This window comes from Polypterus senegalus, chromosome 15 (genome assembly GCF_016835505.1).
Source record: "Polypterus senegalus isolate Bchr_013 chromosome 15, ASM1683550v1, whole genome shotgun sequence".
Classification (NCBI taxonomy): Eukaryota; Metazoa; Chordata; class Cladistia; order Polypteriformes; family Polypteridae; genus Polypterus; species Polypterus senegalus.
Window position 1 is genome coordinate 99,266,676 of NC_053168.1, and position 18,474 is coordinate 99,285,149.

An 18,474-nucleotide genomic window follows, 5' to 3' on the forward strand; every position below is an offset into this window, starting at 1 on the left:
GAGGCTAAAAGACAGTTGGAGAGGAATATAGCAGATAAGGCAAAAGAAGACCCCAAGATATTCTTTCAGTATTTTAGTAGTAAAAGAACAGTTACGGTGGAGGTCAAGTTCCGTATCCTGAATCTGTATCCATTAAAAGATACAGACAATGAAATAGCAGATGCCCTAAACTTACATTTTTCTGAGGTGTTTACAAGTGAGCAAGTGGATAACCTCCCAGAGGTAAATGCAACTACTAAGGAGGTACTGAGGGATTTGGAAATTGTAGAGGGAGAAGTGCTGCTCAGATTAAATAAGATGAAATCAAACAAATCACCAGGCCCAGATAATATTTATCCTCGTGTTCTTAAGGAGGCTAGTGAGTACATATATAAACCCTTGACACATATTTTTAGGAAGTCACTGTGCACTGGAGATTCCAAGGACTGGAAAATGGCAAATATCATCCCATTATATAAAAAGGGTGACAGGGCAGATCCAAGCAACTATAGGCCAGTAAGCTTAACATGCATCACAGGAAAATTAATGGAAGGAATTATTAAGGATAAGATTGAGCAACACATGGCAAGGACAGGAGTTATTCTGAACAGTCAGCATGGGTTCAGAAGAGGGAGGTCGTGTTTTACTAACATGTTGGAATTCTATGAGGTTGCAACAAAAGCATACGATCAAAGTGGAGCTTATGATATTATTTATCTGGACTTTCAGAAAGCATTTGATAAGGTGCCACATGAGAGGTTGGGCATCAAGTTAAAAGAAGTGGGAGTTCAGGGTGATAGTTTTAGATGGGTGCAGAATTGGCTCAGACACAGGAAGCAGAGGGTGATGGTGCGAGGAACCTCATCAGAACTGGCCAATGTTAAGAGTGGTGTTCCACAGGGGTCAGTGCTAGGGCCACTGCTATTTTTAATATATATAAATGATTTAGATAGGAATATAAGTAACAAGCTGGTTAAGTTTGCAGATGATACCAAGATAGGTGGATTAGCAGATAATTTGGAACCGTTATATCATTACAGAAGGACTTGGATAGCATACAGGCTTGGGCAGATTTGTGGCAGATGAAATTTAATGTCAGTAAATGTAAAGTATTACACATAGGAAGTAAAAATATTAGGTTTGAATACACAATGGGTAGTCGGAAAATCGAGAGTACACCTTATGAGAAGGATTTAGGAGTCATAGTGGACTCTAAGCTATCAACTTCCCAACAGTGTTCAGAAGCCATTAAGAAGGCTAACAGAATGTTAGGTTATATAGCACGATCTGTGGAGTACAAGTCCAAGGAGGTTATGCTCAACCTTTATAATGCACTGGTGAGGCCTCATCTTGAGTACTGTGTGCAGTTTTGGTCTCCAGGCTACAAAAAGGACATAGCAGCATTAGAAAAGGTCCAGAGAACAGCGACTAGGCTGATTCCAGGGATACAGGGGTTGAATTATGAGGAAAAATTAAAAGAGCTAAGCCTTTACAGTTTAAGCAAAAGAAGATTAAGAGGTGACATGATTGAAGTGTTTAAAATTATGAAGGGAATTAGTACAGTGGATCGAGACTTGTATTTTAAAATGAGTTCATCAAGAACACGGGGACACAGTTGGAAACTTGTTAAGGGTAAATTTCGGACAAACATTAGGAAGTTTTTCTTTACACAAAAAACGATAGACACTTGGAATAAGCTACCAAGTAGTGTGGTAGACAGTAAGACATTAGGGACTTTCAAAACTCGACTTGATGTTTTCTTGGAGGAAGCAAGTGGATAGGACTGGCGAGCTTTGTTGGGCTGAATGGCCTGTTCTCGTCTAGAGTGTTCTAATAATATGATTTCTAGAATAGCAACAACAACAACAACATTTATTTATATAGCACATTTTCATACAAACAGTAGCTCAAAGTGCTTTACATAATAAAGAATAGAAAAATAAAAGACACAATAAGAAAACAAAATAAATCAACATTAATTAACATCGAATAAGAGTAAGGTTCAATGGCCAGGGGACAGAAAAACAAAAAACTCCAGGACGGCTGGAGAAAAATAAAATCTGTAGGGATTCCAGACCATGAGACCGCCCAGTCCCCTCTGGGCATTCTACCTAACATAAATGAAATAGTCCTCTTTGGATTTAGGGTTCTCACAGAAGGGCTTGATGATGATGATGGTCACGTAGACTTCTGCCTTTAAATCCATCCATCGTTGTTGGAGCATCATGAAGCTTTGAGTAGGTGGAGGTGGCGTAGGTCTTTAACTAACAGCTGGTACACCATAATGAAAAATGTGGAGGTGCCTAATGGGAAAACTAAATCATGGCTTAATAGCGCATGGACAGTAATGTAATTTAGACATATGGCACCTACACTCAGATGCAACCTTTATACTCTACTTTTGTCTTTTACTTTAGGTATCAGACTCTTGCTGTTGCCACAGATGTTGATTGTAGAGCTGAGGCTGAGCAACAGAAGCTGGGATCTGGAAAGAGACTGACTGTAAGTATCATTTGTATTTCTGTGGTTTGAAAATAGCTACAGTAGCATTTCCTAAACATTTTTATGTGCTAGGATCCTACGTAAGAAACACACATTAAGCCAGTTGGAACTGAAAACAAGGTGCTTCTTGTTTTGATGTTTTGTGTCTGTGTACCAGTGAACATGAAGGAATGAAAGAAGGAAAGGGTGGGGGGTATAAAAAAACACAATACAAATCAAAGAAAAATACTGAAAATTCTACAGGCTTGCTAGTAGGCACAGTTTTAGAATAAAAGAAAAAAAGAAACAAAGAAAAATATAATGAAATTGACTTGTACCCTTTCCCAGAATTAATATGCATACAGTGCCCTTTACTTTTATTGGCACCCTTTTTTAAAATTAGTAAGAAGTGTTAGAAAAAAAAAATCACTGCTACTGAAGAACCATCATCTTGCATTGAAAAAATGAGAAACATCATACTTTCAATTGAAACAAGTTCATTAAAAGAAAAACAAAGCCCTCATCAAGAAATAAGTTTTTTTTAACAAAAACACATATGCCACAATTGTTGGCACCCTTGGAAATTAATCTGAAACAATGTAACTGAAGCATGTTTCCCATTTAAATTGGACATTGTTAAGTTGATTGGAATGTATAGGAACTTTCCAGCTGAAATCAATGACTTCCTGATCAACTGGGATAAAACGGTGAGGAAACACAGAACCAGATTTCCTTATCCAGCCATCATCATGGCAAAGAAACAAGAACATTCAATCCAAATGAGGGAGAAGTGTGTTGCCCTTCATATATCAGGGAGTGGTTATAAAAAAACCCAGCTACTCACCAGAAAATGCTATAATGCTGTAAAAAATGCTGTAAGAGCAATAATAAAAAAAAGTGGTCATCAACTTAAACTATGACAACCTTGCCAGGAAGAGGACCCATGTTTATTTCACCCCCACATACAGTGAGAAGAATAGTAAAAGAGGCAATAATATCTCCAAGGATCACTGTTGGGGAATTGCAAGAAAAAGTAAAATTTTGGGGATGTCAAGTCTTTAGAACCACCATCAGACGACCTCTCCATGCCTACAGATTTTTTGGAAGGTATGCCAGAAAGAAGCCATTTCTGCCAGTTATCCACAAAAACATTTGCACCTGGACTTAGTTCCAGTCAAAGCTGTATTAATGTTTTACTATGTTCTATGGTCTAAAGAAACAGAAATTTAACTTTTTGGCATTAAACACACAAAGTAGGTTTGGTGTAAAAAGAAAGATGGCTATAATGAAAAGAACCTTATCCCAACTGTGAAATATGTTGGAGGTTATGTGATGTTGTGGGGCTGTTTTTCATCCAAAGGCCCTGGAAACATTGTCAGGGTACATGTCATCATGGATTCCATGAAATATCAGGAGATTTTAAATCAAAACCTGGCTGCCTCCGCCAGGAAACTAAAACTGGGTCGTCAGTGGATCTTCCAGCAGGATAATGATCTGAAACACATGTACAAATCAACACTGCAATTGTTAACTGACCACAAAATCAAAGTTCTGACCTGAACCCTTTTTGCAAAATCCACTGTCCTCTGAGCTTCTTCATTCCTCTCCTTGACACGATACCTACCCATCACCTCCTCATCTCCTCTGTTCCCTTCACCAACACGTCCATTAAAATCCGCACCACTTTCTGGTCCTTGGGTACACTGCCCATCACCTCATCCAACTCACTCCAGAAATTTTATTTCTCATCCATCGAACACCCAGCTTGCAGGGCATATGCACTAACAACATTCATTATCACACCTTCAGTTTCCAGCTTCATAATCATTACTGTGTCTGACAGTCTTTTCACCTCCAAAACAATCTTGACATACGTCTCCTTTAGAATAACCCCTTCCCCATTTCCCCTCCCATCCTCACCATGAGAGAACAATTTGAATCCACCTCTGATCCACCTGGCCTTACTCCCATTCCGTTTAGTCTGTTGTACGCACAATATATCTACCTTCCTTCTCTCCATGATATCGGCTAACTCTCTTCCCTTACTAGTCATACTGCCAACATTCAAAGTTCCTACCCTCAGTTCTGCTCTCTTTACCTTCCTCCTGTCCTTCTACCTCCGGACACGTCTCCCCCTCTTCTTCCCCTTCTTCGGCCAACAGTAGCCCAATTTCTGCCAGCACCCTGGTGGCGGTCATTGTTAACCCAGGCCTTGACCAATCCGGTATGGAAATTTGTATCGTCCCCATATTGATCTGGCAAAATTTTATACTGGATGCCCTTCCTGACATAACCCTCCCCATTTATCTGGGTTTGGGACCGGCCTGAAGAAACACACTGGTTTTTGCATCCCCTGTTAATGAAAGGGTTGTTATAAAGCATTAATTTTCATTCAAATGCAAATGATAGCGTTATACCATTCTTTTAGTCCAAATGACATTTCTCCAATGTTGTCCTGTTGATTGTGTTTGTGAGTTAAAGGAGCGGTTAAACGAGAACCATGTCTTTTAAATACAAACAAAACAGAAGTGTTAAATGTTGGAGGCAATGATACTGATCGCAACACTGTTTTGTCATTATTTAACTCAGTAGGAATCTGTCATTTAAAGCGCACATTACAGAACTGTCCAAAGCATATTTTTTCCATGTTATAAATGGTGAGAGATTAAGGCATTTTTTAAGTATGCAAGGTACAGAGAAATTAATACATATATTTCTAGTAGGATTGACTACTGCAATACAGTGTTAACTGGCTCTTAATTTTTTTCTTTATACAGCTTACATAATTGAAAAGTCTGCTGCAGGAATTGTTATAAGAACAGGAAAATACTAACACATAACTCCAGTTCTTAAATCCTTACACTGGCTCCCGGTTAAAATAAGGGCACTTAAATGGCCAAGATCCTGGTTACTTGTTTGAACTTATACTAGAGAACACATTAAGAACTCAAGATGGCAGTCTGGTTATGATTCCAAAAATTAGTAAAATAACTGTGGGAAGTCGATCTTTTAGTTTACAGGGCCCAAAAGCTGTGCAATGGTCTGCTTGGTACTATAAGAGATGTCCCTTCAGTCTCAGATTTTATATCCAGGCTGAATACTCACTAATTCAGTTTAGCATACCCTGAATAGAGCAGCTGATTAGCTGTGCATACTGTATCTCTATTATTAGTCATTAGTACTATCCATCCATCCATCCATTCTCTTCCGCTTATCCGAGGTCGGGTCGCGGGGGCAGCAGCTTAAGCAGAGAGGCCCAGACTTCCCTCTCCCCGGCCACTTCTTCCAGCTCTTCCGGGAGAATCCCATGCTCCCAGGCCAGCCGGGAGACATAGTCCCTCCAGCGTGTCCTGGGTCTTCCCCGGGCCTCCTCCCGTTGGACGTGCCCGAACACCTCACCAGGGAGGCGTCCAGGAGGCATCCTGATCAGATGCCCGAGCCACCTCATCTGACTCCTCTCGATGCGGAGGAGCAGTGGCTCTACTCTGAGCCCCTCCCGGATGACTGAGCTTCTCACCCTATCTTTAAGGGAAAGCCCAGACACCCTGCGGAGGAAACTCATTTCAGCCGCTTGTATTCGCGATCTCGTTCTTTCGGTCAATACCCATAGCTCATGACCATAGGTAAGGGTAGGAAGGTAGATCGACTGGTAAATTGAGAGCTTTGCCTTACGGCTCAGCTCCTTTTTCACCACGACAGACCGATGCAGAGCCCGCATCACTGTGGATGCGACCGATCCGCCTGTCGATCTCACGCCCATTCTTCCCTCACTCGTGAACAAGACCCCAGATACTTGAACTCCTCCACTTGGGGCAGGATCTCTCCCCAACCCTGAGAGGGCACTCCACCCTTTTCCGCTGAGGACCATGCTCGGATTTGGAGTTGCTGATTCTCACCCCAGCCGCTTCACACTCAGCTGCGAACCGATCCAGAGAGAGCTGAAGATCACGGCCTGATGAAGCAAACAGGACAACATCATCTGCAAAAAGCAGTGACCCAATCCTGAGTCCACCAAACCGACCCCTTCAACACCCTGGTTGCGCTTAGAAATTCTGTCCATAAAAGTTATGAACAGAATCGGTGACAAAGGGCAGCCCTGGCGGAGTCCAACTCTCACTGGAAACGGGCTCGACTTACTGCCGCAATGCGGACCAAGCTCTGACACCGTTGTACAGAGACCGAACAGCTCTTATCAGGGGTCCGTACCCCATACTCCCGAGCACCCCCACAGGATTCCCGAGGGACACGGTCAATGCCTTTTCCAAGTCCACAAAACACATGTAGACCGGTCGGGCAAACTCCCATGCACCCTCCAGGACTCTGCTAAGGGTGAAGAGCTGGTCCACTGTTCCGCCACCAGGACGAAAACCACACTGTTCCTCCTGAATCCGAGGTTCACTATCCGACGGACCCTCCTCTCCAGAACCCCGAATAGACTTTTCCAGGGAGGCTGAGGAGTGTGATCCCTCTATAGTTGGAACACACCCTCCGTCCCCTTTTAAAGAGGGGACCACCACCCCGGTCTGCCAATCCAGAGGCACTGTCCTCGATGTCCATGCGATGTTGCAGAGACGTGTCAACCAAGACAGTCCTACAACATCCAGAGCCTTAAGGAACTCCGGGCGATCTCATCCACCCCGGGCCCTGCCACCAAGGAGTTTTTGACCACCTCGGTGACTTCAGTCCCAGAGATGGGAGAGCCCACCTCAGAGTCCCCAGGCTCTGCTTCCTCATTGGAAGGCATGTTAGTGGGATTGAGGAGGTCTTCAAGTACTCCTCCCACCGACCCACAACGCCCGAAGTCGAGGTCAGCAGCGCACCATCCCCACCATATACGGTGTTGACACTGCACTGCTTCCCTCCTGAGACGCCGGACGGTGGACCAGAATCTCCTCGGCCGTCCAAAGTCGCTCTCCATGGCCTCTCCAAACTCCTCCCATGCCCGAAGTTTTGCCTCAGCAACAACCGCCGCTTCGCTTGGCCTGCCGGTACCTATTAGCTGCCTCCAGAGACCCACATGACAAAAAAGTCCTATAGGACTCCTTCTTCAGCTTGACAGCATCCCTCACCGCCGGTGTCCACCAACGGGTTCGGGGATTGCCGCCACGACAGGCACCGACCACCTTGCGCCACAGCTCCGTCAGCCGCCTCAACAATAGAGGCACGGAACATGGCCCATTCGACTCAATGTCCCCACCTCCCTCGGGGCGGGTTGAAGTTCTGCCGGAGGTGGGAGTTGAAGCTACTTCTGACAGGGACTCTGCCAGCCGCTCCCAGCAGACCCTCACAACACGCTTGGGCCTACCAGGTCTGACCGCATCTTCCCCACCATCGGCCAACTCACCACCAGGTGGTGATCAGTTGACAGCTCCGCCCCTCTCTTCACCCGAAAGTGTCCAAGACATATGGCCGCAAGTCCGACGACACGACCACAAAGTCGATCATCGACCTGAGGCCTAGGGTGTCCTGGTGCCAAGTGCACATATGAACACCCTTATGCTTGAACATGGTGTTCGTTATGGACAATCCGTGACGAGCACAGAAGTCCAATAACAAAACACCGCTCGGGTTCAGATCGGGGCCATTCCTCCCAATCACGCCCTTCCAGGTCTCACTGTCATTGCCCACGTGAGCATTGAAGTCTCCCAGCAAAACGAGGGAATCCCCAGAAGGTATGCCCTCTAGCAACCCCTCCAGAGACTCCAAAAAGGGTGGATAATCCAAGTAAAAACATAAGTAATATGATAGTTATAATTTCTTACTAATGCTCGGGTACTCTGTTTCTGTTTTCTGTACTGACCTGTGGCACTTCATGCCACTGTCCTACTGCCAAGTTGTTTGCCTGTCTATGAAAAAGTCATCTATTATAAAGGAGCATTGGAATCATTGGGTTAAAGGATCCTTTCATCAAATTGGCCGGCTCAGCTCTGACTCAGCTGTGGAATGGCTAGTAGGGGAGGTAGCTTTTTAGCCAAGGTCTATAGGACTCTGAACAAATCTGCATCTTTATATATGACTAGACATTAAGCCCGTTACAATAACGGGCGCTAGAACAGTAGTGCATAAACATAAGTAGGAACAGTCTATATTAAATGGCAAGGGACGTTGTATATAGCTGTAATATACGTCACTGTATTGTGTGCCTTTAATTTTCTCTCTCAGTAATACTAGTTTGTATTTCCGTAAAATGCCTGTAATTTTGTATGACAGTAATACAGTGGAACCTCGGCTCACGACCATAATTCGTTCCAAAACTCTGGTTCTAACCCGATTTGGTCGTGAACCGAAGTAATTTCCCCCATAGGATTGTATGTAAATACAATTAATCCATTCCAGACCGTATGAACTGTATGTAAATATATATTTTTTTACGTTTTTAAGCACAAATATAGTTAATTATACCACTGAATGCACAGCGTAATAGTAAACTAAATGTAAAAACATTGAATAACACTAAGAAAACCTTGAACAACTGAGAAAACTAAGACTGGAAGAGTTTGCGCTATAGCCTTATGACCCGCTCGCTAAAAACACTTTTTTTTTAATGAGTTTTAAGCACAGGGAAAAAAATGAACAATTGAAAATTTAACAAACAACTAAGAAAAGTAACATTGCAACAATGCACGCGCGCCTGTGTGTGTGTGCGTCCCACGCGCACCTGTGTGTGTGTGTGTCCCACGCGCGCCTGTGTGTGTGTGTCGTGTGTGTGCGTGTCTCGTGTGTGCGCCTGTGTGTGTGCGTGTGTCTGTCGTGCACGCGCCTGTGTGTGCGTGTCTGTCTCTCATGCACTTGTGTGTGTGTGTCTGCACAGGGAATGCACAGGAAGAGACTGAACACGTGCCGTGTGACCCCGCGCATGCGCACTTCACCAGAAGACACACACACGGACACCTGGACGCACATAGGGGTTTTATTAAAGAGGATAGTTCTGCATTTAGTGAGTGATATAATCTATTTTTGCATTTTACTTTATAGTCTTTACTATTACTATTGTACTATTTTATTATATTAATGAGGTAGCACTGATTGATTGGCCTTCTAGTTCTGTGAAGAGGATTACTTGTGTTCTGTTGTGCATATTGTATTTACTCCATTTTTAACACCCATTGCACACCCACCTTAACTGGAAAGGAGTCTGTCTCTGAGTTGCCTTTCTCAAGATTTCTTCTATTTTTTCCTACAAATGTATTTTTGGTTATTTTTTCTTGTTTTCTTTGGGATTCAAGACTGGGAGGCTGTCAATAAACAGGGCCTGTTAATGCCCATTGTGGAACTCCTTGTGTGATTTTGAGCTATGTACAAGAAATACATTGTTTTTGTAATCTAGAAATACTGTATGATTCTTTGTGCTCTTGCTGGAGACTAAATACTCCACATACTTGTTTTTTTGTCTTGCAAAATATCTTTAAACCTCTGAATCCTTCGAGGTACTTCTTCAATATATCTAAGCACTATGTAAAATAAAACATGTTCTACTGTATTCATGGATCATGGAGTCAGAATTACTAATATGAGACATTACAGTTTTTATTAGCAACTGTATGTGCACCCTCATATTTTTTATATAATGGCAGGTAGGATTGCAGGAGGAAGATTAATCCTAACCAGGAACAAACACTATGTGGGAAGCAAGTCCAAGAAACTATAGCATTCTTTAAACTGCCATGTTTTTGTCACGTGAGAGCCGTATGAATATCAGTAGTTCTTGTATTCTGAGTATCAGGTCAGGTCGGGGAGGATGCACTGGTACAGTGCGTTGCCGCACCCAGCACACAACGAAACAGCTTGGAATCCTGCTTGGCAAACCCCCAGGCAGACATGAGGTCCAGTCCTACCCTCTGGAAATGACCCTCTATTTGCTGCAGCCAGGTGTTACATGGATGTCCCCTTGGCCTGGTCCAGCCACTCGGGTCCTCAACAGTGAGGATCCTGCAAGATGGCTCATCCTCTGGGAATCGCTCCACATGGCCGTAGTGCAGTAACTGACACTGCCTCACAATGCAGGTAATGTACCTCATTTGGGACTCCATGAGCAACCACTCATTCTACACAAAGTCAATCCAGCGGTACCCAAGGATTCTCCAAAGAGAGACAGTACCAAAAGAGTCCAGTCTTCGTCTCAGGTCACTGGATAACGTCCATGTCTCACAACCATATAGCAAGACAAGGAAGCACCAAGACTCTAAAGACTTGGACCTTCATTCTTTTGCATAGATATCATTAGCACCACACACCCCTTTCCAGTGACCTCATGACCCCTCATGCTCTCCCAATCTGTCTACTGACTTCATAGGAAGAGTCACCAGAGACATGAATGTCACTGCCAAGGTAATTAAACCTTTCGACTAGGTAAAGATTCTGTCCACAGGCAGACACACTGCTGACTCTGAGTATACTTATGTGGAAATGATTTATAATATTATTATTATTATTATTTTACTTGGTAACTTGATCCAAGACAACTTGTGCTGGCGCACGCATGCTGTTGCTGCTCCTCCCTGTTAACAACACTTTTCGCAAAATTCACCTTAATCCTACATTTTCTTACGCTTGTTTTACTTTTTTTATTGTACGTATAGTTTGTGGATGCAGCTGACTCGAATTGTATGGATTTGATTTAATTTTTACAGATTTTATGGACTTTGCTTTGACTGGGAACAACTGAATCTGTGGATCATGGGATAAGACCTTTCTTTGTACCTGGCGATCTAGGAGCCTGGGATGATCTGTCTCCTTGATTATATTTGCTATGCTGGTCTGCTCTCGATTCATTTTATTGTGCTTTATGACTAAGAACTGATCTGATGTTCACACCCTGCTAGCTTGTGGCTCTGGGGTGATCACGCCTGTAATACCCAACGTTACTTGTTTGTGGCTGTATGTTGGAACCTCCAAATCCTGCTACCTCCTCCTGCTATGCTTTCCGCTGCTTTGCTATTGCCGCTCATCTACGCTACCGCACCCACCCATCCCACCGGCTCCGTTGTGCTGTGCTGCTTCTCCACTGCTATCAGAGAAGTATTGCTCAGTATCATGCTAAAATACTCTTGTGACAAACTCCTTCATATTAAACAGTTTGTCCAGAGCAAATGGTCTGACTGGAATATCCTAAAAGACACTGGTATTTTGCGGTGCCCGAAATATGTACGTCGCAGGTCACATCGCCGCCACCGCTGGGCTGCGAATGAAAAGATTACCGGCGGCATTTGCTCAGGAATGCACCATCCTACTCATGGCCCTGGAAATAGAAGTGTCAGTGTGCCAAATTTACAGTATGTGAAAATAAACTCCGGTCATGGCATGCAAAAAGAATCCTCATTAACTAATATTGCATTGTTTAATTCGAGATCTCTTAAAGGCAAAGCATTGGTGCTGTCAGAATTCATCACTGACACCAAACTTGATATACTGTATTTAACGGAGACTTAGCAAAAACCGAATGAATTTACTTCTCTCACGGAGGCGACACCTCCTGGTTACACTTTCCTCACAGAGCCTTGTAGCTCAAGACAAGGCGGTGGACTTGCAGTAATTGTCAGATTGGATTTAAACATCAAAAGAATCCCAATTGATTGTCCATTGTCTTTCGAGCGTCTAGCTCTTAAATTAATAACGGAATCAGGTCCTGTCTCACTCATTGTTCTTTATCATTCTCCAAAATACAATGCATTCTTCTTATCTGATCTGACTGAACTATTAACCCACTTAAGTTCCTTTTCCTAGAGAGTCATCCTTCTTGGTGATTTCAACATCCATATTGACATCCCCACATCTAAACTGAGAAATGAATTCCTATCCTTACTGGGCTGTTTTGACTTGACACAACATGTTGATTTTCCCACCCACTCTGGTGGTCATATATTGGATCTGATCTGTACTTCTGGACTATCTGTTGCCAATATTTGCAGCACTGATTTGGGACTCTCTGACCATAAAGCAGTGCTTTTCACTGTCTCATTACCTCTCCCTCCTCTTACCTGTAAACAACAAATTTCTTACAGAAACCTTAAAAATATCTATCCCTCTGTTCTTTCTAGATCCATTTCTGATCTTTTACTGTCTTCACCTATTCCATCAACACTAGACATCTTGTTTACCACTATAACACAGCCCTTCATTCAGCATTAGATAAAACAGCTCCTTTAAAACATAAGGAGGTTTCCTTTAAGCATTCTGCCCCTTGGTATAACTCAGAATTGCGATCTATGAAAGCAGCTGGCCAATATGGAGGAATATTTCGGACAAAATGAAATAAATAAATAAATGCGTAAATAAATAAAAGTACTGTGAAATGTGAGCATAAATAAATAAATGTGTCATGAAATGAGAGCCTTAATAAATAAATATGTCATGAAATGAGAGCATAAATAAATAAATGGGTCACGAAATATGTTTTTCGTTGCTTATTTATTTATTTCATTTTGTCCGTAACATTCCTGCAAACCGTCATGAAATACGGCTTGAAATAAAACTGTCACTTTCACTCGTCAAAGTTGAGAGGGTGGGCTCTAACACGCCCTCTAGTTACTGATTGGTGAATCGATAGCACAAGAATGAATTAGAAAAATGCTTACTACTGCCGATGAAATGGATTCTGCCGAAGATATTACGTATTTCAGAGAGAGAATTGAAGATTTATCGAAGAAATGACAATGTTGGCGGCCCTTTTTAGACTCGATATAGATTAAACTATTTTTGAAATTATCAAAGAACAGGTGGAACGGACTCTACTACACTCCAGTTCAGGTGACTCAGTTCCCTGCTCTGGACGTCCATCCTTTGACATTCCAGCTGAGTCAATAGAACACCTTCTGTTATGCGGTTTAAAAGTACGACAGATTGCAGATCTATATGGTGTATCGGAGAAGACGATCACAAGGCGAATGAGCCAGTTTGATATACGGTAAACTGTAACGGCTGTATTAGTTTAGGTACTTTGACATGGAATGCTCAAAGCAGCTCCAACTAATATTTATTGACTCAGCTGGAATGTCAAAGGATGGACGTCCAGAGCAGGGAACTGAGTCACCTGAACTGGAGTGTAGTAGAGTCCGTTCCACCTGTTCTTTGATAATTTCAAAAATAGTTTAATCTATATCGGAGTCTAAAAGGGCCGCCAACATTGTCATTTCTTCCGATAAATCTTCAATTCTCTCTCTGAAATACGTAGTATCTTCGGCAGAATCCATTTCATCGGCAGTAGTAAGCATTTTTCTAATTCATTCTTGTGCTGTCGATTCACCAATCAGAAACTAGATGGCGTGTTAGAGCCCACCCTCTCAACTTTGACGAGTGAAGGTGACAGTTTTATTTCAAGCCGTATTTCACACGGTTTGCAGGAATGTTACGGATAAAATGAAATAAATAAATAAGCAACGAAAAACATATTTCGTGACACATTTATTTATTTATGCTATCATTTCACGATACATTTATTTATTAAGGCTTCATTTCATGATGCATTTATTTATTTATGCTCACATTTCACAGTACTTTTATTTATTTACGCATTTATTTATTTATTTCATTTTGTCCGAAATATTCCTCCATAGGCCAACACCTTGAGAGAATGTCACGTAAGTCTGGCCTCACTGTGCACATCCAGGCTTTCTCTGACCACCAAAGAGCTTACAGATAAGCGCTTACTGCTGCCAAGAACACCCATTGTGGCAGAATAATTGAAAGTGGCATGACAACCCAAGTGTTTTGTTCTCTGTAGTTAATAAACTACTCAAACCCGCATCTGGCCCAACTACCTCTGCTACTGAAGTCTGTGAGAAATTCCTCCACTTTTTCCGTAACAAAATTAAAGATCTAAATAATTAAATAAACATAAATACATCATCTGTTTATATCTTTCCCTGTTTTCCACTCCATCCAGCTCCTTCTCTAAGTTCTCACCAGTCACATCTGCTTTTGTTAATGACCTGCTTTGTAAGATGAGGCCGACTACTTGCATACTGGACCCCATCCCCACCACACTACTTAAATCCTGCCTTCATGCCATAATCCCGACTATTACAACAATAATAAACTCATCCCTTGACACTGGCTCTGTGCCGCTCACTTTTAAAATCACTTCTGTAACCCCAATGTTAAAAAAGTCTGGTCTTGATGCTGACAATCTTAACAATTTTCAGCCTATTTCCCACTTACCTTTACTATTAAAAGTTCTTGAGCGTGTTGTATTTTCCCAACTCACCAACTACTTAACTTATAATAATTTGATGGAACACTTTCAGTCTGGTTTCAGGGCGCAGCACAGCTGTGAAACTGCTCTGCTACGGGTAACCAATGATTTGCTTATGGCAGCAGACTCTGGACAAACCAGCATATTAATTCTGTTAGACCTCAGTGCAGCATTTGACACTGTCAGACATGACATTCTACTATCCAGAATGGAGAACATGCTGGGTATCTCTGGCACTGCCCTCCAGTGGTTCAAGACCTATCTGACTGATAGGCAAGAGTTTGTTAGTCTTGGCAACTGCAGATCCAGCTCAACGCCAGTCACACAAGGAGTTCCTCAGGGCTCTGTCCTCGGCTCTCTTCTCTTCTGTATTTATATGCTTCCCTTTGGCCATATTATTCATAGCTTTGGACTGGGTTATCATTTTTATGCAGATGATACTTAACTCTATTTCAGTGTTAAAAGTGGAACTTCATCTGAGCTTTCTCAGCTCACAACTTGCCTTAGTGAATTTAAAACTTGGATGGAGCAGAACTCTTTAAAATTAAATTGCAACAAAACTGAACTCCTGCAAATTGGGACTAATGTGCAACTTAATAAAATGAGCTCCTTCCCAGTCAATCTTGGTGGTGATCTCATCAGACCGGCCTCTACTGCAAAGAATCTTGGTGTCATTTTTGATTCCTCCCTTTCTTATTCCGCCCACATAAATCACATTAAGAAACTTTCTTATTTTCACCTCCGTAACATATCCCGTGTTCGCGCCTTACTCTCCTTTTCTAATGCTGAGAAACTTGTCCATGCTTTTATCACATCCCACATCGATTATTGTAATTCCCTACTGGCAGGTGCCCCTTCTAATCTTATATCACAGCTCCAGCTTATTCAAAACTCGGCTGCAAGATTCCTTACTCGAACCAGCAGCAGCGAGCACATCACACCCATCCTGCTTCGCCTTCCCTGGCTCCCTGTGCCTTACAAAATCACATATAAAATTCTACTAATAACAACTCAAAACTCATCTGTTCAGGAAGGTTTTTAGCTCTACCTGACTTTATTACCCTTCTCTCAGTTTACCTCTTTTTAGGATGCTCATGTAACCTGTATGTGTGTGCCAGATCATCAGTTATGTTGTCTGTTAGGCTTTTCTCTGAATTTACTATCTTACTCTTCTTTATTTATTTATTTGGTTTAGTACAATGCTATATACTGTATACCCTGCTGTTCTCTCTTGAACTCTGTGAAGTGCCTTGTGCATGGGAAAGGCGCTATATAAGTAAAATGTATTATTATTATTAACTTACACTATCCAGTTCAAGGTTGGTGTCACAAGTAAAGAGCTCAGTCAAAATCTTATTTTGCATATCAGGATACATGACAACTTTTCAGGGATATTTTCTACAGCTAAAGCACAGATAGGTTTATTGAGTTGCTTATTTTCACATATTGAGTAACTACACCAGATATCCACTATCGTCATACTTGTTCATGGTGAGAGTAAATCTTTTCTATTGGTATTGGGTACAAAATAAAAAGATGACTTACTTTCGGTACTATGAACTTTTTATAGTGATGATGCATTCTATCTCTCTATAATATAAAAAAAAATCCTGCGACGATACAGGACTTTTTTGAAGAGATTTTTTCTAGTCCCACGAGAATTTGACCATGAGATTTTTTTCAAGTCACTCCGTCCTCTCAACCATATTCACACGGTACTCTCACCTCTCATTCATGTGAATGCTTTTGGCAGACACAGTTCCTACTTTCTCAGCTCTTATAAATTTTAATGTTTTCCTCACTTTACGTTCCCAATTAAAGAAGTTTTATTAAAGAATTTCATCACGAAGGTTTATCAACAGAAAAAATAACTACACAGGCAATCCTAGCACCAAGAAACAATGAAGTCAAACGAATTAAATTCAAAAACGTTGATTGGTTACACAGCAAATTGGTTAAATGTGTATCAATAGACTATGCTGAAACAGTTGGTGGTGAATGTGCACCGTCCGGTCTTCCACTGCACGAATTACTGTAGAAAGGAGGATGTATCCAAGAAAGGTAATGTAGTAACATTAGACAACAAAGGAGATTTTGATATGCCATTCATATTAAAACGTTAACAGTTTCCCGTTAGAATAGCTTTTGCAAAGACAATTAAGAAATCTCAGATCCAAACATTCGAAAAAGTTGTTTTATTTAATAGAGCGAAAGAAACAAAATCGAATCACAGGCAGTTATGCATTGCATTGTCACGATGAAAGTCCAAAAACAGAATCAAAATTTTCAAGGAAAACACAGGTACTTTATTACTGTATAGAGAAAGCAAGTACAGTCTTGAGACTTAATTCAGAATATGAGCTGTTAGGAGCTGCAACACGGGCAATTGTTCTGCTTTAGCTCTCATCTTCAGATTAGAAGAACAACATCGGAATCATTCTATTGTATTGTTCCAGTTGTATTGTTAATTACCATTGTTATCAATTTTACAGTTGCAAATATTTATTTACGCTTGTATATTAGACGAATTAACCAGGAGCTACATTGGCACTGCACCCCACGTCTCCACAAACATTCTTGAGTAGTTGTCTACACTGTTAGAGGGGATCAAGTGCCTTTTACTTTGTGGATAAGACCCTCGAGGATTATTTTTGTCACAGACACAGTGACAAAGGGTGGAATGTAATAAGAGTATAAGTTTAATATGTCACTGTACTATGTGCAGATATATCTTATAAATCTGTCTTTTGTATTCACATGCAAAGTTGACAGAACCATATTTAGCACAGGGGTTCACCATATAGAACTGGTAGGCAAGCATTATAAGACAGGACAGATAGAGACAACTGGGAAATAGGCATTCAGACTGAGGACTGATGTATACCATATTTGTCTGTCAAAGTCAGCATGAAACTGTATCCTCTTTTGCCTTGTTTGGAATGGCATGATTCACCTACGTGGGGGCCTGCACGTGAAGAAAGAGTGTAAAGCCTTGAAACACTGCCTGGCACACCTTTGAAGCTGAAAGTTGAAAATCCTTCCACTGCAGCGGTGAAAATGGCAGACTCCACACATTGGGCCCCCACTCCCAAATTTGGTTCTTGCCATTGGCTTCCTTTGTCAGTTATGCAGTGTAAGCCATCATTAAACAAAGCTAAGTTATTTCTCCGATGTGGTTTCTTACTGCCGTATCACAAGGGAGAGGTATCGCCTTTTTATATTATATCTGTATAGATTCAGGTTATGTAACACGCTGTAATTACAAAAGAACTCATTCCTGGATACATATGGTTTACACTTCATTATAATTTGTTGTCAACTGTGCATGACATGGTACTCTTGTGCCCCTCTTATAACATGTTCAGATATTTTTTGCCTAAACTTGATATACATGCCTTGTCCAAGCCAGTGCATAGTTGGTAGAGTCTTTCGTTTGGAGGCTTTGTAGATCCCTCCAAAGCAAATTGGGCATTTAAAGTGAGTGGCTGGTACAGGAACTAGACAGCCATTACAGAGCAATGAGATGCATATATGGTGACTTTTTAAAATCAGGATAGGAATGCTTCACATTTTTCATTTTGTGTATTAGTCAGCCATGAGAATCATTGCATCCCACAAGCTGTCATCTCATTTTTCACATCAGTGGCATTTCACAATCTGTTTTTTCCAATAACATACTTTGCCTTCTTATATTGATGTCTGCACAATCATATCATACCATCAGATTTAGTTAGCTGGACGTACAGTATTCTATACTACAATTCTTCCACTTTGGGAAAGCGAGTCCTTTCTTCACCAGCTGTTATCAGGTATATGCAGAAGAC

The 18,474-nt window shown here is 41.7% G+C and overlaps 1 protein-coding gene across 4 annotated transcripts in view; it reads left to right on the forward strand.

Annotated features, from left to right (window-relative positions):
• The window catches only part of bbs9 (Bardet-Biedl syndrome 9), a 448,663-nt gene that overhangs the window by 146,754 nt on the left and 283,435 nt on the right, over positions 1 to 18,474 (forward strand). For all 4 annotated transcript variants that reach the window (XM_039736257.1, XM_039736258.1, XM_039736260.1 and 1 more), the window contains exon 7: positions 2,397 to 2,481. In XM_039736257.1, the coding sequence (XP_039592191.1) occupies positions 2,397 to 2,481 (85 nt within the window). The remainder of the gene's footprint in view (positions 1 to 2,396; positions 2,482 to 18,474) is intronic.